The 25,291-nt window shown below is 43.4% G+C and overlaps 1 protein-coding gene across 1 annotated transcript; it reads right to left on the bottom strand.

The window, feature by feature from the left end:
* Positions 1–5,907: 5,907 nt before the first annotated feature.
* LOC147684550 (olfactory receptor 5AP2-like) lies at positions 5,908–6,852 on the bottom strand. The gene has a single exon (XM_086939709.1). It carries the CDS (start codon positions 6,850–6,852, stop codon positions 5,908–5,910), a length of 945 nt encoding a protein of 314 aa, XP_086795835.1.
* Positions 6,853–25,291: the final 18,439 nt, after the last annotated feature.

Genomic DNA, 25,291 nt, shown 5'->3' with positions numbered 1-25,291 from the left:
TTTTCAGTAGTAGTTACATACACACATGTCCTAAGGACATGTGTATCTGTAACTTAACAGTTTAAAAAATGCATTTTTGTGCATTTTTAAACAATTTCGCAAATGACCACGAGGTTGAACTTCGTGGTAATTTGCACTTCCAATTTGAAAAATTGCAAATTTTTTGGAAATGATGCATAGCATTTAAGAAATCGCAAAATTGCGATTTCTTATATGCTATCACAATTTTAGAAATCGCAAAAAAGTTGCGATTTCTAAAATAGCATGATGCATCCCAAACAGCACTTTTGGAATCGCAAACGGCCAATTTTAAGGAATCGCATCGTTTGCAACTCCAAAAATGCTTGATGCATGTGGGCCAATATACCCAAAACATAAGAACAGAAGCTATTGAATGTATCCACACAAAAACAAGATTTGGATTATTTAAAAATATCTGTAACTAGAACCAAAACATTGTGTCCAAATATTTCACTTGAACATGTCTATTCGAATCATTATTAACAAAACATTGATATTTTACAATCTGAGAATGCACATTGATTGCATTTGAACATTCAATGTACGTCATAGTAAAAAGAGCTGCAACTTTCCTCTGCAGAATTTAACTCAGATATATGGGGAAATGAGATAGTAGCAACTATATACTGCGCAAAATGTCCACGTGAACTACAGTATGTGGGAAAGACAGATCAAAATCAAAAGGCAACACAAGCACCAGGTCCAATGTGACTGTCAGTGAAAAAAGATACTGAGTAAGCCAACTCAGATTTCAGGTCCTTGAAATAGTTACTCAATTGTATGGAAGGGACATTAGAAAAATAATAAAGAAAAGAGGAATTGCTTGGATGAAATAAATGGCTACTATCCAAACATGATGTTTGTAAACTAGAGTTACTTCATTTAATACCCCCAGATTTTTGCCTTTGATTACTTGCCTTTGGACTTATATTTTGAGTGAGTCTGTGGAAATGGACTAGGAGTGCTAACAGCCAGTGTTCTCGATTCAAGATAAGGCTACTGCAGCACAGCTGGGTGAAAGATTCCGGCTACTGCAGCACAGCTGGGTGAAAGATTCCGGCTACTGCAACACAGCTGGGTGAAAGATTCCGGCTACTGCAGCACAGCTGGGTGAAAGATTCTGGCTACTGCAGCACAGCTGGGTGAAAGGTTCTGGCTACTGCAGCACAGCTGGGTGAAAGATTCCGGCTACTGCAGCACAGCTGGGTGAAAGATTCCGGCTACTGCAGCACAGCTGGGTGAAAGATTCTGGCTACTGCAGCACAGCTGGGTGAAAGATTCTGGCTACTGCAGCACAGCTGGGTGAAAGATTCCGGCTACTGCAGCACAGCTGGGTGAAAGATTCCGGCTACTGCAGCACAGCTGGGTGAAAGATTCTGGCTACTGCAGCACAGCTGGGTGAAAGATTCTGGCTGGTTACAGGCGAATGTCTGAGTGTATGTGCATTTGTATGCAAGCTGTACGTGAGACTACAGTCTTTCTTAGTGAGGTACACTATGTGTGGTGCACACAGGTAGCCTGTCATACAAGGGACTATTCAGGGATTGGTGCTGATCTGGTACAGGCCTTAGGTGAATGAACATTAAAAGTATACATATGCAGTGCTTACTGAAAGGCTACATGCTCACCGAATTATAAATTATGGGATGTAATTTGAGCCGCAACATTTTTACATACTTTCTTCTAAAGATGCTGGTCAGATACAAAACTTAAGGTAAACATGTTCTATACTTTTACGGCACTTTGAAATTTATAATATTTTCCTGTCTCAGCAATAATCGGTTTCCAGGACTTCTGGCCTGCAGGCGGATTAAAGGCCTCCACACACAATAGAGTAATTTAGTTGGATTGTACCTGGGAAAGGAAGGCGTGGGGAGGATATCTACATGTGTTCATTGATTATTGAGACTGCACCTGACCTAGGCAAACCCAAAGAAAAATAGGAGGAATGCCGGACCTCTGGAGCCAACCACAGGAAGAGCAGCCCTTTGAATTTGTGGTAGACAGTGATCAGGCAGCTGTGTTAGTTGGGGTGGGGCTGAGGCTTTTCATTGACCACTTGAGGTTAGCTTTTTTAAATCTTCCAGATATGTAGTGGTTGTCGGAGATGCCCCCCAAGAAGGAGGGTGCATCAGGAGCACCGACAGAGGAGAGATCCAGCAGCTGGAGCAGAAAAACAATCTTCAGCAACAAAAGTTAAATTGAAATGCTAGAGGACCTGAAGAAAATGCTCCTGATGGCTAGAGTTCACCACCAGCAGCTAAAAGACATGCCCGTCATAATAATCAATCCCACCGGCTAGGGAAATCCGTCTCAGAAACTCGGTACCCCAGAAGGAATGGGCAGAAAACAATGCACCTGGCTCCCCCAGGCAAGTGTTGATAAAAAATATTGACTCAATAATATCGACTGACACAAATATCAAGTTGGAAATATCGTGAGACAGAAATATCATGAGCAAGAGTATCATGGACAAGAATATCGATTGGAAAATGATTTATTGAGTGTTGTTTTTGCATACCAGTGAGTAACACCACCTCCTCTGAGTAGGCCTTGGACCGCTCTGCTTCTGTAATGGGGTACTTGGGGGGTCATTAAGAAGGCCGGGGTCAGTGGTGGCGATCGTTCCACCATCGTAATGAAATTTACCCACCGCCAAATTAGGACGGTGGTGGGTTTCGTCTGCCGTTTTACCGCCGGTGGCAATCGTAACGATAGCCTGGCGGGTGGAGCAGGGTCACTAAGATGGTGGTGGTGCCTAGCAAGCACCATCCGCCATATTAAGATGTGGTAAATGAAAGGCCTTTCCATGGCGGCTTCGCTGCCATGGAAAGGCTGGTGGTATTGGGTCTAGGGGCCTGTTGCAGGCCTCCCTTGTGTCTAGGGGTGGTAGGGTGCACTTTGGGGGTACCTATGGTACCCCTACATTTTCCTGCACCAAGTAGCAGGCGCCGTGTGGTGCCTGCCATGTGGTGTAGTGAAATGCAAAACATGCGATTTTAACATTGTGGTGGGTGCTGCAGTCAGTAGCACCCACTGCAGTGTTAAATTGCAGAATGTGACCGCCACCATGGCGGTCACATCCTGATTCATGGTGCCGGACTGCCGCATGTCTGGCGACCGATCCAAACACAGCAGGTATGGCGGGCGGACTCAGATCCGCCCGCCATCCTAATGAGCCCCTTGATTCCAAGTGAAGAGAACATTACAAAGTAATAATCTGTGAAGAACTCACATCTTTTGCAACTAATTAGCCAATGTCTTACTTTTGTATTTTTATGATATGATGGCAGTTCAAACATCATGCCTGCGTGATTAATTATGACATCATGGTTAGTATACAAGTAAATATTTCATCTGTTAGATCACATGTCACTAATCATAAAAGTTAGTACAACGAAGTACACATTAGGCCGCATTATACTTGGGCTCAGTGATCTTTTTGATATATGTTAATAAGAACATTTCTGAAAATTAGATCTATCTGTTAATACAATGTTTCATATTTGTAATAACAATACTATGAGGAAGACACACAGAGCCAATATTTCTTCAATAATAATATTTTCCATTATCACAATTGGTATTACACGAGTTAGTTTTGTAAACTCGAGATCATTTGTAGAATGGTGAAGTCCACCTTTTAACAATTACAAAATTGTCGCTGCTTTGGAGGCACGTGTCTATGACATTTTTGACAAGAAAAAAATACTTTGATTCTATTCCTATGTAAAGCAAGCATGACACTGATTCTTATAATGTTTTCATAATAGCATTTTCATTACATTCTTAGGGGCTGATTACGATGTCATTCGGAAAGGCACCAAATGGGATTCGGTATCTCAGAATACAACCGGGAACCCTTGTTTCCGACCGAATCGTACACATTTCCCAACAACAGATTACAATGCCGGAAACCCATTCAGACTTTCCAATTCGGTTCTGAAAGGCATTCGGACAGGCTGAGTCCTTTGGAGCTGAATTGTACAGCTCTATCGACACGGTTTCCAAGCAAGCAATTAAGATGACTGATTCGGACAGCCATTCTGATTCTGTCTGCCTGACACAAACAATCTGTCGGAATCTGTCTTTGGGGGCCCTTAGCAGGTCCTTTGGGGGTATTCAAGGGACCCCTCTTTTCAACAATGCACAATGTGGCAGGCACCATGGAGTGCCCGCTACAGGGTGCAAGGTTGTCCTCAACCACCCCTTTTTTCAATGGGAGTCTGTGTTCTTGTTCAAAACACAGCCACACATTGAAGTCAATGCGAGTCCACCGGAATGATGTTGGGAAGCATCATAATCGGTCGGATGCAGCAGGGAGTTGACATTATGCTCTGTTGGTGAGGGTGGTGATCTAAACACCACCATAAGCTTTCTGAAATTGAAAGCTGGGTAAGGTATCAATGATTTTTGATCAGGCAAAAAGAAACATTGAATAGTATTGTGATAATATTCTGTGATCTGTGGGTTTTTAGAAGAAGGTACTACCATGGCTTGGTTCTAGAATTTACGATTGTACCTTGAGGAAAAAGAAATGTTTTATAATGTTTAGAAGCAATAGTAATGGCCTAAAATTTCTGACATGTTAATCAGTGAGGATCAAGCAAGCTGGAAAATATTGAAGAAGTTTCTAAAGGCACAGTGTTCCCATCTATTTGAGTGAGGTTAATAAATTTAGGCCTTGACTTTGAGGGCAGTAGTGTTTGTCGGGATGGTGGCGAACGTTACCTCTGCCGTTCCAACAGAGCTACTTTTGTACGCTAGCCCTGGCAGTGGTGCTGAAATACAAAATTTAAATGTAAATTATTCTAAATAAATAAATCTGAGGATTAATTTCAATGTGATTTATGCTTTTGAGAAATGTTTATCCCTGGCCATGCAGTTTTTAGATCTATCATAACTAGAACAATATCATGAGTGGTAGTTAGAAGTGATTATGCCCAGCAGTGCAACAACTTCCACTTTGGGTCATTGCTTAGCAAGTTTGAATTCCAGTTGAAAAGTTCCACAAATGTCTTACAAATGATAGCTCTTACAAACTTTTACGTTTATCTTCTGCCATTCCTTTTTAACTAGAAAGCACATTTTTTAAAATGTCAATATGTTGGTAACTCCTTCCATACAGACCGGAAAAAGGTTCTGAATCAAAGGACAATATTTAAAAAGACACTTCAATCATTGCTGCTAATCTTTGCTGGTTTTAAATAAATATTAACAGATTGCATTGATGACTTATGGAGTGGTTCTAAAGGTCTGACAGGTCAATGCTCTCAACATTACTACTCGTGATCCTCCCTGTACTCTCTGTGAATTTATCTTTGCGTTTCAGAGCCCAAGAGGTTCGCAAGAAAATCGGATAGAGATAGGAGAAGCATATATTTGAATGAGTTCCATGCAAATATGCTGAGCCTAGCAACAAATTGTACCTTGCAAAATAATGTTTAAACTAAATGTTTATGATCAGCTAGATACCTAGAATATATTGTATACATTGGAAGGGATCACTGGTATTTTATTGATGGATTTGTTTAACATGACATGGATATTTTAATATATAATTGAGCAATATAAAGTATTCAAGGGCATTGAGACATTCTGTATTTCTAGTCAAATTATTTAGAGGATGACATCATATCATGTGTCCAATCATTGATTAAAATTCCTGAAAATTACTAGTAAGCTCACCTTAGGAACAATGTGAAAATTCACTGTCCCTCTAACTGTACCTGAATGAATCCAACACATTTCACCCAACCCGAAATCTTCCTTATTTCCACTTTTTTTCCAAACCTAGTCTGACACCTTGACAAGTGCCTCTTCTGTTTAGATCAATCTTTGCATGGAAAAACTGTATACAGGTCATTTTCTCCTTCTCTGTAAATATTACATATTGTGAGTAGCAGTTTTTCTCCAAAGGACTTTCCTCAGTGCATCCTTGACTTGCTCGTTTCTTAGGCTATAAATGAAGGGGTTCAGCATGGGAGTGACGGTTGTGTATATGACAGTTACCACCTTGTCCTTCTGCAGAGAGTAGCTGGATCTTGGGCGGATGTAGGTGAAAACAACTGTCCCATAGAACAATGCGACAACCATCAGGTGTGAAGAACAGGTGGAAAATGCACGGTGCCTTCCTTCATTACATTGCATCTTTAAGATAGTGATGATAATGCGAGCATAGGAGACCACAATAGAGAGGATGGAGATAAGGAGAACCATGGATGACTCAGTGAAGAGTACCAACTCATTGGCAGTGGTGTCAGAACAAGAGAGCTTTAGCAAGGGTGGAATATCACAAAAGAAATTTTGAATTTGGTTGGGCCCACAAAAAGATAAGCTTGAGATCATCCCACTGTGTAACAAGGAGTTCAAAATCCCTGTCAACCACGTGATACAGGCAAACTTTGTACAGACTTCATTGTTCATCACCGTTTTGTACCGCAGTGGATTGCAGATGGCTACATACCTGTCATATGCCATCACTCCCAGGAAGAGGCTCTCAACACTTGCCACAGCCACAAAAAAAAAGAGTTGTGTGATACAGAGAGTGAAGGAGATGGTATTTATTTGTGTGAGGATGTTGAGTAGAAGGTTGGGCACCGTGAGTGTTGTTAGGCTAATGTCCACCAGTGAAAGATTTGCAATGAAGAAGTACATGGGAGTGTGGAGTTTAGAGTTTGCAGTAATAAGAGTGAAGATGGCACTATTACCCAGCACTCCGATAATGTACATCAGGAGGAAGAGTATGAAGAGTACCTTCTGTAGAAATGGATCATCTGAGAGTCCCATGAGGATGAACTCTGTCACAGTGCTCCAGTTCCCTTTCAGCATTTGTGCTTTGGACATCTGTAGATGGACGTTGCGTTTTTTATAGCTCTTTTTACTGCAAAGAAATGCACTACAACATATAACAAACTCTTCCTTTTCATTTTAATGCTTTCAAATTAATGTAGACATAAAGTAAATTAACTGATATATATATATATATTTAGCAGTTTTGGAGTTGATTTCTTAAAGAGTCCCAAAACCTATGTAATCAATTCTTCTAGTTTCAAAACTTACTTACAGTGGAAAATTGGAATGGATGGATAGGTTTTTATATAGCGCAATATCACCGCCAGGTCTCAAAGCGCTTTGCAATGGGAACCCGTCCTGTTTTTTTCCCTGTGAGATAGCCCCAAGGTGAAAGCCAGGCATCCCGCCACGGGGGGCCGTAGTGGAGATTAAGCAAGCTATTGCCCAGAGTTGCAGAGTGTGAACCTGTGATTCGAGTAGGCACCGAAGCGAGAATTACTGAGTCCGTAGACATTTTGGGCTCAAGAGCCTGCCGTGTCGGGAATTGAACCCTGGTCCCGGGTCTGATCTCAGCGTCCGGGTCTGCCTCCTCTAACCAGTGAGACACACTTCTCCACCAAAATGCCTATTAGTGTACGATATGGAATGATGCAGCATTGGTGCTACATTATATTTAGATACTGAAGAATCATTATGATTATGACTTTTCTTATTTTTACACAAAAAAGGGGGTGTCCAAGTGCACACCAGTCTTCAAGTTTTCTTTTTCAGCAAAAGTTTTCGCTATTTTTATCTTCATGCATGCAGCCCGGAATCGTGGTCTGCCTTATTAGCACGTGATTATGAAACATGATCAAAGACTGGAATAGACTCCAGTGCCGGACGCACAGCTCAGCGCAAAAATCATGCAGGATTTTTAACACATCTGGCTTCTTTCAAAATTTTTATTCATAGTGTTCCACAATATTTTATTCCACTTCTTCAATTTTTATGCTGTCACATGGGAGATGTTCTGTATTGTTATATCTAATACTTCAGATATGCCATTCCAGGCCTTTTTCTGCAGCAAGAATGTATACAGGAAGTCATCAATGATAAATGTAATTCCCAATGCATTTCGGGCTATGATACCGCCCTTCCTCAGGGGTACACTACAAATTGAAAAATCATCGACTTTAGATAGTGTGTTCAGGTCATAATGCATGCAGAACATTATCAAAGCTTCACCTCATTTTTTTAAATAAAAACCCGGGGCATATTACCAAGCAATAGCGATAATTATCGCTATTGCTTGGTTAGAGACAAAATTTTACCGCAGCGCTGCGGCGATTTTTACCGCAAATAAACCTTGGTATTACCAAGGTTTAACGCAAATGCGGTAAAAATCGCCGCAAAGCATGAATATCGCTGAAAAGTCCGCGATATTCATGCATTAGCGAGCTAATGCTCTTAGCCATGTTATCCACCTCCCATTGGATAACATGGCTAAGAACTGCTCAGGGCAGGTGTTAGCTTTTGGAGATATTCGCGCTTAGCGCGAATATCTCCAAAAGTTGGTAATAGGAGATAGCGATGTTAGCGACTGTTTCCAGTCGCTAACATCTTGGCACGCCCACTTTGCATGTCATTAGTGATAAATATTACTGACATGCAAAGTTGGGCCCAAGATGGTCGCTATCTCCTACTAGCTGTCGCTAACTGGTGTTAGCGGCAGCTAGGTAATAGGGAGATAATTTTATCTCCGTTTTCTTGGCTTTTAAAGCCAAAAAAGCGGAGATAAACCCCCTTGATAATATGCCCCCCAGTCCTTGACGTTTTCCCTCTAAAGCATAACTACACGCTAACAACAGGATGCCCAAACAAGCTTCTCACCATCATGCTGGTTTACCCACCTGTTAAATTCATCTTTCAACTAACTCCAAACAAAACCATTCCCCATCAATTAGTTATACAAAACGTTGCACAAACCAGTAACCCTTTTACCAGCACCCTCACCCCCTTCATGACCCATCACCCCCTACCTTCGTTCCGAGTAACCACCTTAACCCCTCTGGATTAAATCACATCGGGACATGCCCGTAACTTGACTCTGTTTCCTTCATACCCGTGTGTTGATTTTCTTCAGTGCATGCGTGAACACCTGAAAACCACTCTCAACTACCCATTTTAAACCTTCAAAACGACCTGCCCGGATCGAATCAACCAATTATGTCTCCATCATCATGCCTACATCACCCATAATACTCCATTACAAACCCTGCGATCACTCAAACTCCTGAGCCCTAACTGTTGGCTCTTATTGGCAAACTAAGGAAAAACATAATCGAAGGGAGAAAATTCTTACCTGTCCTTTAAAGCTTTGATAATATAGGAGACTTCTCATCCATGAAGAGCTATGAAGTAAGGCTGAACACTAATGTGAACTGTGTCGCGGAGCTAGAGACACTGGCAAACCAAGAGACATCAGTGTCCAGAAGCCTGAAGTGACACTGGTTGGGGAAAGTAGATTTAGAGGTAGGGCTCACTAAGGGAAATTAGTCAGAACCAAGGAAGACACTGGGAAGAGAAGAATACTGGACATTGACAATGATTCATCAGGACTGTGTGGTCGCTAGAAACTGGGAAAGGTGACTATTCATATGAACGAGGGGCAAGAAAAATCACCAGGCACAACTGTCGGTATAGAGAGTGGGCATTGGTAGAGTGTTAGAGAAGTTCTAAGTGTGAAAGCTGGAGAGAGAGTAAAAACATAACTCGAAGCTGGAGCAGGGAGGGCTAGAACTGAAGTAAGCCCTGGGTTTGAAGGTTGCTAGTGGCTGGTTGAAGGCTGGCAAGCAAGTTGTGGGCAGAGCCAAGTGAAGGAGAGTGTGGAAGGCAGGTCATGTCAGACTGGATATGTTCCTGATTGTATTGAGAGTGGGCCAGATAAAAGGTGGTGTAGAGAGCACTACAGGACATCAAGCATGAAAGTGGCAAATCTGGAGGTAGGTATGGAATAGGAGCATCACAGACCATGCCCTCTAACTGCGGGGCCATGTGCTGCACGAAAGATGGCACACCATTGAGCGGCACGCGCTTACACACAGTTCACTAGTAAGTCTAATCTGTGTAGAGTGAAAGAGCACCAGTAGGCATGTTGGAGGAAAGGAACTGCTGGAGTGAAGACAGCACTGAGTGAAGCATGAGTGCAGTGACTGAAGGGTGACCCCAGATGTGACAGAGCAAAGTTACCCCAGTGGGCATAAGAAGAGCTGGAGGAGAAGGATGGAGGAAGTAGGAACTTACCTGGCCGTTTTATGTGAATAAAACTGAGCACTGACTTTATTGTAGATATGCTCTGTACACACAATAGACTTAGCATTGCTATAGGAGCTTCTAGATTCTTGTTGCTGAAGAGTAAATCAATGTAGTCTAGACTTGCATCCTGCTCCTTGTGTAATTCAAAATGTATATTTGATTGTTGATAAAAAAAACGTTGATGTTGAAAATAACTAAGTATGCACAGAAACGTTTTTTCAATCATGAAAATAGATCAGAGGTATTAATATCATGAATGGCCAAAAAAGAACAGGAGATTTTTTTCATGCAGAAGATTTAATCTGAATGAGATTTATTGGAAAATTTGATGAGAATTAAGACTTCTTAAGCATAAGCAGATTTGTGGGACACCTACACGCTGGATTATGCCTACTCTAAAACACATTTTACAAATGTAAGTCTGCCAAAATCGTTTTCTATGGAGATTTTGGACTTTGTATTAGGAGTGTACTCCCAGGCTAAAAAGACCACCCATAAGGCTACTGTGATCTGATTAAAGAAGTTGCTCTCTGAATAGAATGGATGGTGAGGTGAATTTAAATATCCCAGAAGACTGTATTTGATCCTGGATTCATAAAAATATAGAGTGACTTAAAAATATCCAAGGTGGAGAAAGAAGTAAGGAGAGTGTCAAGAAGAGGCAAGTGGGTGTGTGTGCCTGATTCTGTACCACAACTGCTCGTTTCCGTCTAAAGGACCAGGAGCCTGGGTTCTAAAAAGTTGGCAATATTTTTTTGTAAATAAACAATTACTCTTTAGTATGCTCTCTAGTCTTAGCACATTTATGCGCTTACACACCTCTTATCCACCACACCTGATTTTGTATAATCAAGTCTAGAACAGATCCAGCCCTTGGCAGAGTTTAATGCAGAGAACCTCAGGTTAAAGGGTAATTCACAATAAAACACCCCATTTTTTTCAGAAATCTCTAATATATGAACAAATGTCAAATTAAAATAAATATATATTTGTGGGTGACATTATATTATTAGAAGATGAAAAAGGTTAAGAGGGAATGCCACCACCAATCCCTTCTTCAGGTGGAAATGTCATCTTGTGGCTCAGCTGCCACCTTTGGCTCTAGGAAACATCGCTTCTTCATTTGAATGCATTGTATGATGTTGAAAATTGCAATTCTTTCTCATCTATACATGCCTCACATCTCATCCCTGCCAAAATTGTGAATGCTTGGACATTGGTTAAATAGTAGTCATCTGTACTACATCGTTAACTAAATATTTACATTTGGATATTCATGGCTTTTATTTTATTTTATATTATTAGCTAGTGTACAGTCTTGCTAATTACCTTCTAATTTACTCTGTATACTAATAAGCTTTTACTAAGGCACTTGAAGGCATTTAAAAGGGAGCTATTTCAGTAATTAAGGGCTTGGTTTTCTTTTGGATAACAAATACCAAGCACTATTTATGGGGAATGTAAAAAAATGCTTTAAACAAAACCAGGATAGAAGGGGTTACATTAGTGCTGTATGGTAAACTTACTCTATGATCACTTCATTAAAATTAGACTTGTTTCTTTCCTCAAGTAATGGTTTTGTGCAATCTAAGAGGCAATAAAAAGTGTTTGTCTTGTGGATTTTGCTGTACTGTGTAATACACTTGAATTTGAGCTTTAAACTATAGTAGTATATACAGTGAGAGAGAGTTTGATGTGCACTGTGTGTATGCTATTTAGTACCATTGGTGAAGGGGCCATGACTTACAAAAGGCGAAGTGGAGTGCACAGACTCGGTGGTGGTAAGGTAGATCTAAATCTGGTGGAGATCTAGACGCTGTTTATTCATGCAATGCTATTTCTACCTTTACTATGTTGTGCTTCTCTTTTCACAGTCTGGCACGACTCTCTGATCCCGAAGTATAACTCCCAGCATTTTTTCCTGATGTGTCCCTTTTCTTCTCCTGTGCTTCTGGGTTTCTTTCCTAGGGGCTGATTCCGATGTCGGACGGACCTGAGTCCGTCCGACATCCGTCCGGAGCAGTAACCCACCGACCTGCTGTTGTGGGTTACTGCCCTTGTAGTACGATGTGACCGAACAGGGTTCGGTCGCATTCGTACACCTGACAATGCAAGCATGCTTTCCGACCGGAAAGCATGCTTGCATTGCTGAAAGCAGGGGTGCAGTTGATCCCGGCACCCTGTGGCCGGCACCCCAAGGTGCCTGTCACCGGGTGCGGGGATCAAAGGAGGGGCACCATGGGTGCCCCCTAGGCTGCCATCCGGCAGCCTCACACCCATGGAGGCCCTGCTGGGGGCCCCCAGAAACAGCTTCCGACTGCCTTTTCGTGCCGGACAGACCGACACGAAAAGGCAGTGAGAAGCTGTCATCGTACTCCCTCTGTCGTCCGCAATCCGGGAATCCGAGTCGGATTCATTCCCGACCGAGCCCACCGGAATGGCTTGGTCGGGAACGAATCCGGCCGACAATGACCGATTTGGGCGGAAGGGCTCCGAACATGGGGCCAAATGTAGGTAAGTAACATTTACCGAATCTTAATTACCGAAAATTACCGAATTTTACCGATTCGGTAATTAAGATTCGGTAAATGTGAGGGGTTGGTATGTAGGGAATCCAGATGTTCCCTTTTACCGAATCGGTAAAATTCGGTATTTACCGATTCGGTAAATACCGAATCGGTAAAGCCTATTGATTCCTATGGGCTTCAAAGCCCATAGGAATCAATAGGCTTTACCGATTCGGTATTTACCGAATCGGTAAATACCGAATTTCACAAGGGTGCAGGGGGTGTCACTTTGACACCCCCTGGCACCCCCTAAACAGGCGTGGGTGCCATGTGGCAGGCATACATGCCCTAAGGGCAGGTCTGCCTGTCACATGGCATAGGTGTGCATGCACACATGTGCATGCACACCGGAATCGGTATTTTACCATGAGGTTTTATTTCATGGTAAAATACCGATTCTGTAAGGCCTCTGGGACTCAGAAGAGTCCCACCTACATATGTAAAATACCGAATCGGTATGAATACCGATTCGGTATTTTACAGATTCGGTAACTTTACCGATTCGGTAAATATACCGAATCGGTAAACAAGGTCCCCCTACATCTCATTGACCCATTTACCGGTCGGTAACGGCCGAAATCGGCCGTTACCGACCGGTAAAGGCCACCTACATCGGGCCCATGGTTCGGAGCCCTTCTGGCCGAAATCGGTATCGGCCCCATATTGTCGATAGCGCTAGCCTGGTGAACTATATTTACAGTAGATGTGTAATTGAATTACAATAACACAATTAACAAACATGTAATGGGGTATAATGGCTCCGAGCAAATCGCAAAGCCAAAATTGTGTCTTAACAATTATACAGCACATACCACAGGTTTGTGAGCAGCGTTAACAGACTGCAGCCATCTGTTGTTTGTTGCTGTTGTCTATACAATACTTATTTTTATTTTCTTATAATGAACCATATAATCATTGTCTGAATCATTTTTCGATCAACACACTTAAAGGCTGGGCTTTTTCAGTGAATAATGGGCAACTTGGCAAAGGGCTCATAAATCCTTCGAGTCCTTCTTTTGTTGTCTGGATGGTTCAATGCTTTTTCTTAATGATATCCAAAAGCCAATACCGGAACACGCATTTCATTTATTCAGTAATATATGATGTTTCCATTGTTCCCTTACCTTTTTTGTCCCTTACATATCTAAGTTAGTGCTTTGTACAGGTTTTTAGTATATTCTCATTACGTGCATGATGACCGCATAATTGTACATATTTCGGAGTAGCATCCGATGCTTTAAATAGTTGCTTGGTGGTCCACATTGGAATTGTAAATTCTATACTAATGCTATGATTCAATAAGCTAGCTTAAATGCAAATACTGTTGCTTCCTCCTATAATTTTATGTCCTAGATTGCACTGCTATCACAAAAGCCTACTCCCAATACATTCGTATGAACTCAGTATGAACAATTTAACATAACTTCAAGCTAGAAAGTATTCTTTCGCCTTCATTTCGACAGGGAGAATGCTGGGTTGGTTCGGTTTATATACTCCCAGTGGGAGGGGCGGGGTTAGTGTACCAGCATTCTTCTGATCATCTCCAATATAAATGAATGGGACGAGGACGTGAGGGACATGGGGGTAGTGATTCTCTCCTAAAATTCCACCACCTGCGTTCACTTTTAAGTTGTATTCCACTGTGCCTTAAACCATATTTATTTCTACAAACTTCCCACATCTCGACTCATAACCTCTTTTTTTTTTAAACCATACGCCTGTAACCTAACAAAATATAGCCTTTCTTGTCTTTCTAAACATCCCATCAATCATTTTTAGGAACTCACACTAATGAGCATACCTGTAGCTCTTAATAATTTAATCTAGCAGGGATAGTAAGCACCATAGAAATCAATCTATAATTATAATCCTATATATATATATAGTAGCTTGTGTGTTGGTCCATGCACACACACATTCACACGCGCGCACACGCTCACACACAGGCGCATACGCACACACACACACATTGTAATGTGGAGCCCTAGGACTTGCTAGTTTATACTTACTGGAGGGTGGGTTTTGTTTGTGACATTCAACAAGTACAGAGCATGCTCATCAGTAGCAGTGCGTTTTGGTTTGACATCTTACTCCTCTGTGGATAATGCTCAACTTCTAGTAGATTGGAGGACGACCAAGGGATGTTTTAAATGTGTTTGTTTGATATACACTGCAAAGTGGATGAACTCCAACTGACTGAGAACTTAATAGAGCCAAAATGTACATTTTTAATTTTGACAATCCCACCATTTGGAATTATATGTCGGGAATGGATCATCTGAAAGGAGCAACTCCACAGGTGGCACCTGCAAGAGATCTAGGGGTCACCTTTGACTTTAAACTCTCCTTTCAAGAGCATTCTTTGAAAACACTTTTCACTTTGTTTCTGTCCTGGAATAAGGTATTCCACTTCAGCATAGGAAACCAGCCATTCAAGATGGCGTCACCCTCAGACTGAACCAATACAATGAACTCTATGGCGGACTCCCTAAAATAACTAGTCATTTGAAGCTAATCCCGAATGTTCTTCTCGAGTACTTCTGGGTCTAAATAAATCTTGTAATATCTCACAACAATGGCTCGGGATTGAAAAGAGATGTATCTTTTCGATCTTTAAATGTTGTAATGGCATTTTGTTTCTACCGAGGGGCAGTAAATGGCCCTGGCGCGGGCTATATTCAAAGACGCTTTAAACACTCACTGCTCTCTCTTTAAAATCTAACACTTCTTTTTTTTTTGCTTCCTACACCTGATTGGTGAGGCTAGGTGTCCATTCCTAATCACACCCCAACTCGGCCCCACTGCCCCACCACTCTTACCTACATGGGCCGCCGCTGCTCCTTTACCAATGCCACATATGAAGCATGGAACGAATTGGCAGTCCTTCTTCCTCAAGTTACTTAACATCAGCAATTCAGAAAATATTTAAAGATTGTTCTCTTCACACTGCAATTATCTAGACCCCTGCCCCTCTGAAATTGCTTTTGTTCCTCTAGCAGCCTATTGTCAGGACACCCAATTGTGGCTATTCTCTGCACTTTATACATATCCTATTCATTCATTGGTACAGTAAATTGAAAAAAACAATTAAGAGAGTGAGAAATTAGAATGGGTGAAAATGACATACCAAACAAGGAGATCTCTAAGGTGAAGGTGAATTTGCAGTGTGCGACATAAGGACAATTTCGTTGTTAAAATGTTACTACATCCCTCTCCCACTATTTCCTAACCTCTCCCCGCACACATACACAAATGCACAGAGACACACATGCATGTAGACACATTTAAATGCACCACACTTTATGCTATTTCTGTTGTATTTTAGCTTCATTGTTTCGTAAAATGGAAAGGTTGAAGCTCAGCAGGAGTCATCTGGGTCCTTAGAATAACTGTAAGTCTTTGATCCGAAAGAGACTGACCTTATGCCTTTGAAAAAATAACAAAATGCTATGGATGGGGACTTGGGGTTCCTCTTCCACCAGGTATGCCTGCCTTTGACTGGGTAGAATAGGTCCTATATAGGCTTAGAGTGGCACAAATGTAACAGCTCCCATGGGAGGTGCTAGTAAGAATATCTTCTAGCTTATCGTTTAACAAGACCCCAAGGGGATCTTCCGCACGATGTCATGCCAAATCTCTTGGGCCAGGACATAGAACCAGCTATCATTTGCTTCTTGATCGTTCTTTTATCTTAATGCTTAAAATACAATTGTCTTTGTTTGTGCCTATGAATGCATCCATGTGTTTATTTGATTGAATTCCATTTTGCTTAGCATAAAACAGGCAGCATAAACTTTACATACCTTCATAGCAGTCCATAGTAATACCAAGGAATATGTTATGTTATGTTACTACAATTCTTAAAGTGCACTTTCACCGAATGGTATCTTGGCGCTAGCAACTGAGCCAGCATAGCTCTAGAATTATTGGTAGGCCTGGTTAAAGAGCCAGGTCTTGAGCAACTCTCTGAATTTGGCATAGTTAGTGGTGGTCCTAAGCTACAAAGGCAATGAGTACTATGCTCGGGGCAGTGACTTGGAACCTAGTCCCGCCTTTCCTCTTTCTTTTAATTTGAGGGATAGCAAGATAGTGTAGTTGGATGGATTTTAGCTCTCTGGTGGGGCAGTATTTATTAACAACCCGAGATTTGATAAAGGAGGGACTGTCCAAATGCAGGTTGGAGATAGTGCATCATACTTTGAACATCGTTCTCTGTATGACTGGCAGCCAGTGGAGCTCTGTATTCAACCGGGAAATATGACAGTGTTTGGGCAGACGATTGATCAGCCAAGCTGCCTGGTTTTGGATCAGCTGGAGCCTGCGCATGAGATACTTCGGGAAGCACAGATAGAGGGAGTTGGCATCGTTAAGTCTTGACATGACTATAGTCATAATGAATTGAATCAAGGCGTCAGTGGTGAAGAAGTTTCTTATCTTCTTAATGTGGTGAAGTTGAAGGAAGCTAGAGGATGTCACTATGCCAACCTGCTGCTTATGTGATCACTTATCAATGATAAAGCGGAGTCTTTTTACCAACGTTTTAGGTGCATAGTTATGTATGAAGTAGAGGAAGATGATGATGAGCCGTTCATCATGGCTGTTAGCGTAGCCCCAGTGGAGACGATGTTACCCCATCTCACCCAGCTCTGAGGGATGTGACACAGATACCACCATCCACCACCAGCTGTCATATTTGCAAGGCCACAGCAGCAAAAAAGTTGACCTCCCCAGTTTGGGACTTCTTTACGGTTTGCAAAAAAGTGCCAAGTATTGTCATATGCTCCACTCGCAGACTAAGGGGGACATTAGGATGACGGGCGGACTGTGTCCGCCCGCCATCCTATCAGACAACGGGACCACCAGCCATAAGGGCGGGGGTCTGTGGGGGGAATTAGGATGCGCCCGCCACAGTGGTGGGCGCTTCCTGTATTTTTACCATTGCGGCGGGCGGTGCTAAAAGCAATGGTAAAAATGCATGTTGTGCATTTCAAAGCACAATGTGACAGGCACCGCGCGGTGCCTGCCACATTGTACTTTTAAATGCAGGGGGGTACCATAGGTACCCCCCATGTGCAACCCCTACCCCCCTCCCCGGAGTTCCTGGGGCCCACAACGGGCCCTCGAAGGTAGTCTCGGCATTGCCGTCACGGAAAGGCATTGAAAAATGCCCATTCTAATATGGCCCCCAGCCATCCTAATAGGCCGGGGGTCTTTGCAGCAAGGATGACGGGAGGATCACCCCCGCCAGGCTACCGGGGGCGATCTGCCCGCCATCCTAATGGGCCCCATAGTGTTAGTCATGTTAAGGTTGGTACAAACTTGGTAAAACCCATTTGAGAAAACACCACACAATCCAGTGGGAGAAGCACCTTAGCAACAAAAAAACTGCAAGTGGAGTTGGTGAAAGGAGTGAAAGGGTGAGCATGGAATAAGATATGTTGATGGTGGAAGACATTTTCGTTACACAAATCACCCCTGTCCCCAGTAGTGCAGTTGTATTGCCCACATCAGCAACATCACAATGGCACAAGACCAAAGTCGAGACACCAAGGAAGAGCATACAGTGACTGCCCCACTGAGATGCACATTGAGCCTACCACCTTGTACTCTCAAAAAGTCACTTGCACCAGTAGCACCAGAAAATAAAATAATCCTGGGTACTATTCCTCTGCATGTTTTGGCAGGAGGGGTGAAGGAAGTGATCCGATTAGGGTCACCCGGGTCACTCGCGACCGCTCTCAGCCTTCCATACCAAATGAAGCGTCGGTCAGACAGTAGAGAATACAAACCAATATCTGTTTATATTAAATATACAGTTGATGTAGTTCACTTTGGGTGGGATAAAATGGCTTTTCTATAGGCCAGGTCTAAAGAACCTGTTGCAAATACCCCTCTCTAGTCTGCACTATTGTTTAACAAAAACTATTACACGTTTTACTGTGATAAATGAATTTATAACTTATGTAGTGTTGGTACATGTATGTAACATGTAGCCATTGTACATTTTAGAGCCCTGACGAAGTCGAGGGTATATCCCCCTGACGAAACACGTGTTGGCTGGGCGTTGCAAACTTAAATTCTGAATTGAAGATTACAGCAATCAAGACTAAATCAACATTCTTTGTCTCTGAATTGTTTTGTGTATGATTCAACTGTCGATATTGTACAGTATAATAATTGACGTGTGCACAGATCCCATGTTTTGTTGTGTTTAGGACCTAGGTCCGACTTGGGGGTTTCAGGCTATTCCTCCTTTCTGGGGCACCGTCGCAGATTGAATACCGAAATTATAACACGTGACACACAGCAGGCGCCACCACTGGTCGTTCTCTTCAATTAGCCTTGTCTCTTTTTTTCATAACAAACCCTGCTGTGTTTGGTATCAAACATCTTAGAATCATACCCCCACACTGTAAACAGTTTGGGAGGTATGATTCCAAGCACTGCAAAAGCCCTCTGTTAAGCCCTCAGTGCTCCCGTTACCAGTCTTCTAGACCCAGACAGCACAACATGGATGCTGCCGACCAGAAACATGATTCTGCCCTCATGTTGCTGAGCCAAGCTTGAGCAGTGGAAGGCAGAACAATAGGCATCCTGCCTCAGGGAGGTGTGACCACCTCCCAGAAAGGGTTTAGTGTGTTTGGGCAGGGTGGGAGTGCTTGCCAGCACCACATAGTCTGCCTGCTGGGCGCATTTGGTCCCCTCCTTGCATAGTCAAGCTCAAACTAGTGGCTCCCACTCTGGCGTGAAACTGGAAAAAGGACAAGGGAGTATCCTACCTCTCGTCCAGCCCCTCCTTAGGGAGGGATCCCTGTATCGTCCCAAACCCTTCCTTAGGGTATCTAAGGGCTGACCTGGGGGTGGGCCCCTAGATCCATCATGAGACATAAGACAGTTCAGACACCACTTCAACTTCAACCATCTGGGCACCTTAGTTGGTTCCTTGGGTCCCTTGCATTTCTACGTCCTCTGAGTATTGTTTTGACTCGAGTCGTGATTCGCATACCACTATTTTAGTATATGGTTTTGTCTCCCCTGGTTACCACTGTGTATTCTGTGCTACTTACCTGTTTCTTTTGCAAAGTATTGTGTATATCTCCAGTTAGGAGATATCTAAATGTGTGAGTGAGTGTCTTATGATAAATACATATTTTTATAAATACACTGTGTGGTTCTTTTTCACGTAATCTATACCTATAAGATTGTGTTCTGGTAAAACAAGCTGCTTTACACTCCTTCTGGACTAAGCCTGAAGGCTGCTCTCCACAGCTACAACTTAGAGAGCTTTCTAAAGTTGTCTAAGACCACTAAAATCAAGGGTTGTCTGGATCAGTGCAAGGTGTCCACTTACATAAGTGTATATCATATACTGAGCCAGCCATATTACCAGGAATTGGTTTACGGCGGCGCATAGGGAGCGGCTCATGGTGCCGTTCCGCCCCTCAGAAGTCGTAGTCACACTGAAAGATATGCCAGGCGGGAAGGTCCCGGGTGACCGACGGGCTGATGGTGGCTACTACAAGGCCTACCAAGACAAACTCATACCTCATCTGGTCAACCTTTTCATGGAGATGGTACCGGTTGGACATATGCCCCAATGATGTGCGATTTAGTGTTAGTCACCTCATTCAAGCAGGGTAAGCTAGATGATCACTGGTCATCCTATCAGCCATTGTCGCTCTTAAATACAGACACAAAAATTCTCATGAAAACTTTGCCTGAACTACCTGGTCAGTCTCCTCTCCTATGCAATCTTCGTACCCTCTTTGGTGCGATCTACCACATTGAGACCGACGTGCGCGCAACAGCAACTTTTTTAGACTAAGAGAAGGGATTTGACTCTGTTGAGTGTTGGTTTATGTGCTCTGTGCTGGGGCGTGTGGGGGTGAGAGATGTTTTCCTGAATCAGGTCCAGGTCATGTATATGGAGCCGACAGTGTATTAATGGTCTAGTGTCAGCTCCAATAGCCATTATGAGAGGCACATGCCAGGGTTGCCTTTTGTCTCTGCTGTTATATGCACTCATCGCGGTACCTCTGGCTTGTGCACTGAGGGAATATCACGCTCATCAAGGAAATCATTTACCACAATATAATCTTATAAGAATGATATGCTCCTGTACATCAAAAGTCTGGAAAGTAACCTTACGTCAGTACTTATGGAGGTCACACTCTTCAGAAGGCATTCTGGATTGCAAATTAATTGGGTTAATCTCTCATTTTCCCCCTAACTGCTGCTACAATACCGGTACAGCTGGAGTACCCACTCAAGTGGACTACGTATCCAGTACAATATTTGAGCATTCAGGTTGTCACAGACCTAGAGAGAGTAATGCTGGGGAAATATGAGAAGGCGATAGAGCATCTGACAGAGACAAAAGATCATTGGATTCGCCAGCATCTCTGTCTTTATGGCCGCATAGCCATCATGAAGATGGTAGTGCTACCTAAATTTCTAATTTTATTTGCAAACATCCCTATGGTGTTACCAAGCAGCACAGTTTTCTGGACCTTGCGTGCCCTACAGGTGCGACTGGCATGGGCTGGTAAGCAGCTGCGCGTGCTATTGATACGCTCTTGGTCCTGTATCTGATGGGGGGCTAAATGTCCCAGATCCAGAAGCTTATTATAAAGCAGCGCAGTGCATGTTTGCATACTTCTGGCTTCATGTTCTAGCTGCCCTACAGCATCTTTGGCTGGGACGGGATGCTGCTCTTACTTTGTCGCTGCCCCAATATTTATGTAGGAACAAGAATGCCTTTGGAAGAAGTCTATGGGCTCATAGGCTTGGTCCTTGCTCAATTCCCAATGGCTGCCCCTGGAGAGGTGTGTGTGGTTTCCTCCAGGTTAGGAGAGGGCAGCTGTGACAACACTTAAGAGGCTTGTAATGTACTATATGGGTGACTTCTTTGAAGAGGTCTTCCCTGTGACTGGGCCCAGGTTAGTATTTAGTGCAACGTGCCTACTGTACTTGCACAGTTCCATTTCTATCAAGCATGTCACACGATGCAAGCCTTGCTGGGTGAATCACTGGCGGAACCCATGGAGCTATCAGCTCTAAATTATTTATTTCAGGTGTTATCACCGCACTGGGTGATTGCTACACTATATGCCTTCTTACCCTGTGACACCATGGCTCACCAGGATTTGCAGGAGGACTTGGATATAGTCTACAGTTACAAACAATCGACCTACTGTTGCTCCATGGTTCGAATTATGTCTCTGAATGGTCACTATCAACTTTTGCACTTCAAGTATCTTAACTGGGAACATTATTCCATGGACTCGGTTATTTCAATATGGCCTGCAAGAGTTTTCCTGCTCTCCACGCTGTGGAGTGAATGATGCTGTCTTTGCTCATGTGGCTTGGTAATGCCCGGGTGGGAAGTGCTTCTGGCAACCAATATTCCAGGATCTATGGGAGATCGCGGGGGAGACCGTGGCAAATACTACTCCAGTAGACCTCCTTGGTTATGGCAGGGACGTTCCAAAGGATTGTTGGTGGCTAGTTGCATTAGGTCTTATACTTGTGTAGCGTAGAGTAGCAATGTACTGGATGAAGGACCTCCTGGCCACTTTGCAAGAGTGGCATACTAACATGACGTGTTGTAAGACCCAATCTGATGCCTACCATGATCCTATGGCTCTTTGCCATTGCCCAAGAGATATTTGGGGTCCATACCAAGAGTAAATGGTGCACAAGTGGAATGATGAAGATATGGATTGGGAGGTGAGCAGAATAGTATCATAGATCTTGTGCGGTGTCATTGTTTATGTGACTGCTGGTTGGGTGTTGCCATGCCTGTTGTTTGTGTGGCATGGCCATGAGACAGGGAGAAGGAAAGTGTTCACACTGTTGTGAACCAATGTAAGAAATGAGGTCACTCACTGGACCCCCAGGAGTGATTGCAATGAAAGAATATACACAAGTGATGGAAATGCCAGTTTTTGCAATTGCATGTATACCAATGTACTGTCTATTGCATCAGGTTTATGATCACACTCACTGTGAGCCTTTAGAGTCTTCTGTAACCCACCTGTACTTGAATATTATTATATGCTGTCTGGTTGTTAAGTACAATGAAAATAAAGCATTGAAAACTTGGATACTAGTTGTGGAAATATGTGCATATTTTGTTTAGGAGACCATTGTCTTTTATTTATTTATACCATTTATAAAGTGCGCTGTTACCGAGCGGTGTCCTGGCGTTGAAATGATATGATGTCTTCCCTAAGTTGTCCCTTGATTTCTGAAGGCCAAAGAGCCAAGTTTGAATGTTTTTCCTGAAGGCCATCAGGTTAGTACTTTGTTTCAAGGCCAGGGGCAGTTTATTCCAGACATTGGAGGCTCCAGAGATGAGACTACGGCCTCCCCATCGTGCTTTCCTGATCCAACATGTATTGACTAGCCCTTTATTTGCCGACCTTAGCTGTCTACCTGGCGTGTACAGTTGAAAGTGTTGTTGAAGAAAGGATGGACCCAGTCCATCCACTCCCTTGTACACCATACACAATGATTTAAACATTATCCGCTTGCGTACCGGGAGTCAGTGCAATTTCCTCAGTTCCTGTGCCACCGGTGCAAACTTGGGCAGGCCAGTAATTAATCGAACAGCTGCATTTTGCAGCAGCTGTAGTTTATTGAGTAGCCCTTGCTGGGCTTGCAAGAAAAGACTGTTGCAGTAATCAAGGCGGGACAGCACAAGCGCTGTCACCACTGTTTTCCTGCTACTGTCTAATAGAAAAGGGAGAATTTTCCTGATGGTTTTCATAATCCAGTGGATGGAAGATGTTAAAGCATTGACCTGTGGTTTAAAAGATAGTTGGTTGTCAATAAGAACTCCCAGGTTCTTTACTTTTGTTGCCGGAATGGGTGGGGCTCCCATATCATGGGGCCACCATTTGGGGCTCCAGAAACTAACCTCGGTGCCGAAGAGATGAACCTCAGTGTTTGAGGAGTTCAATTTAAGGCAATTGCCAGCCATTCATGAGCACACCGCAGACATACAGTCCTGGAACCTAGCCGCTATTCCTTCTCTCCCCGGGAGCAGAGATACCACAATTTGTGTATCATCTGCGTAAGATGTTAGTTCAAATCCAAATGACCGAATCACCAGGGCGAGGGAGGAAACGTAAATATTAAATAGTGTGGGGCTTAGGGAGGAGCCCTGAGTGACCCCCCTGGGAGTTTGAAAGGTCTAGATTCAAAATCTCCCAGGGCCACCACCTGGACCCTGTCGGCTAGGAAGGACTTCAGTATGCTCAGGGCTGTCCCTTGAATTCCGCAGCCTTCTAAACGATCCACCAGAATACTCTGATGGACCGTGTCGAAGGCCGCGGAAAGATCGTGGAGTACCAGAGCTGCCCGTCCTCCTGCATCCAGAGCCTTCCTGATCTCTTCCGTGGACTTGATCAGGGCAGTCTCGGTGCTATGGCCTTCCCGAAACCCGTGTTGGGCTATATCCAAGCACTGAGAGGACCTGAGAAAATCACATAGCTGTGCATTCATGATTTTCTCAATAAGTTTGGACGGTAGTGGTAGCCTGGCTATGGGCCGGTAGCTATTAGGGTCTGAGATGTCGAGTGTTGGTTTTTTAAGCAGTGGGGCAATCGACACTCGTTTCCAGCATGTTGGATATTCTCCGATGTCAAACATCTGATTAAATAGCTCCGTCACAATGCATGATATGGGGATAGCTGCCAACTGTGCCACTGAGGCTGGGCAGGGATCTTGAGGCGAGCCTGATTTAGTTGCCTGAAGCAGATTTTTATCTCTTCCGTATTCACAGGACAGAACCCAGAGAGTTTCACCGTGTGTGGATTAACCAAAGTGGTCCTGTGTGTCCCTTCAAGGAGAGACAGCCCCACTTGATGTTCCAATGCTGAGAAAATCAGTTCCACTTTGTTTAAAAAGAACTTGGCGAGGGTCTCACAAAGTTCCAAACTTGGGGGAATAATAACTGACTTAGGGGTAACCAGACTAGCAACTGTGTCAAAGAGTTCTCTAGTGGAGTTTTTGGCTCCCTCAATCCGATCAGAAAAGTACGTACTTTTAGCCTTCCTGATCATTTCTTTATAGATCCTTTGACTGGCTTTAAGTTTAATTTTATCTGCCTGCAGGTAGTCTGAGCGTCAAACGCGCACTAGTTTTTTGCAGATCACCTTATGGTCACGTAACTCCTCGGTAAACCAGGGAGCAGATGGTACTGTACGAGTAGGGCGACAGAGTTTGGGCTGAGCTAAAATAGTACATACTTGGTCTATCCAGTGTGTGTACTTTTCAGCAGCTTCATTTACATCTGTAGGTAGTGTAAAGATAGAGGATGTGAGCCAATCCTCCAGCGCCCTTCCATCAAGCTCTTTCCAAGGTCTATACAGCTTGGCAGACTTCCTATCCTGCCTGGCCCTGACCAACTAGGGCATTTGAATGTTAAAAAGCACCACTGAGTGATCTGACTAGGCCATGGACTCTGTATGGACGAAATGTAAGTCCGGATTGTTTGGAAAAATGCCATCTAAAGTGTGTCCTATTGTATGTGTGGCTCCCCTTACCACCTGAGTCAGTCCTGGCGCCTGCATTACTTCAACCAGAGCTAAAGTGTCGGGGTCTGA

The sequence above is a fragment of the Lissotriton vulgaris genome, chromosome 10 (assembly GCF_964263255.1).
Source record: "Lissotriton vulgaris chromosome 10, aLisVul1.2, whole genome shotgun sequence".
Taxonomy (NCBI): Eukaryota; Metazoa; Chordata; class Amphibia; order Caudata; family Salamandridae; genus Lissotriton; species Lissotriton vulgaris.
The sequence above is the reverse complement of the archived record's forward strand: the minus strand, read 5'-3'. Positions and strand labels throughout refer to the sequence as shown.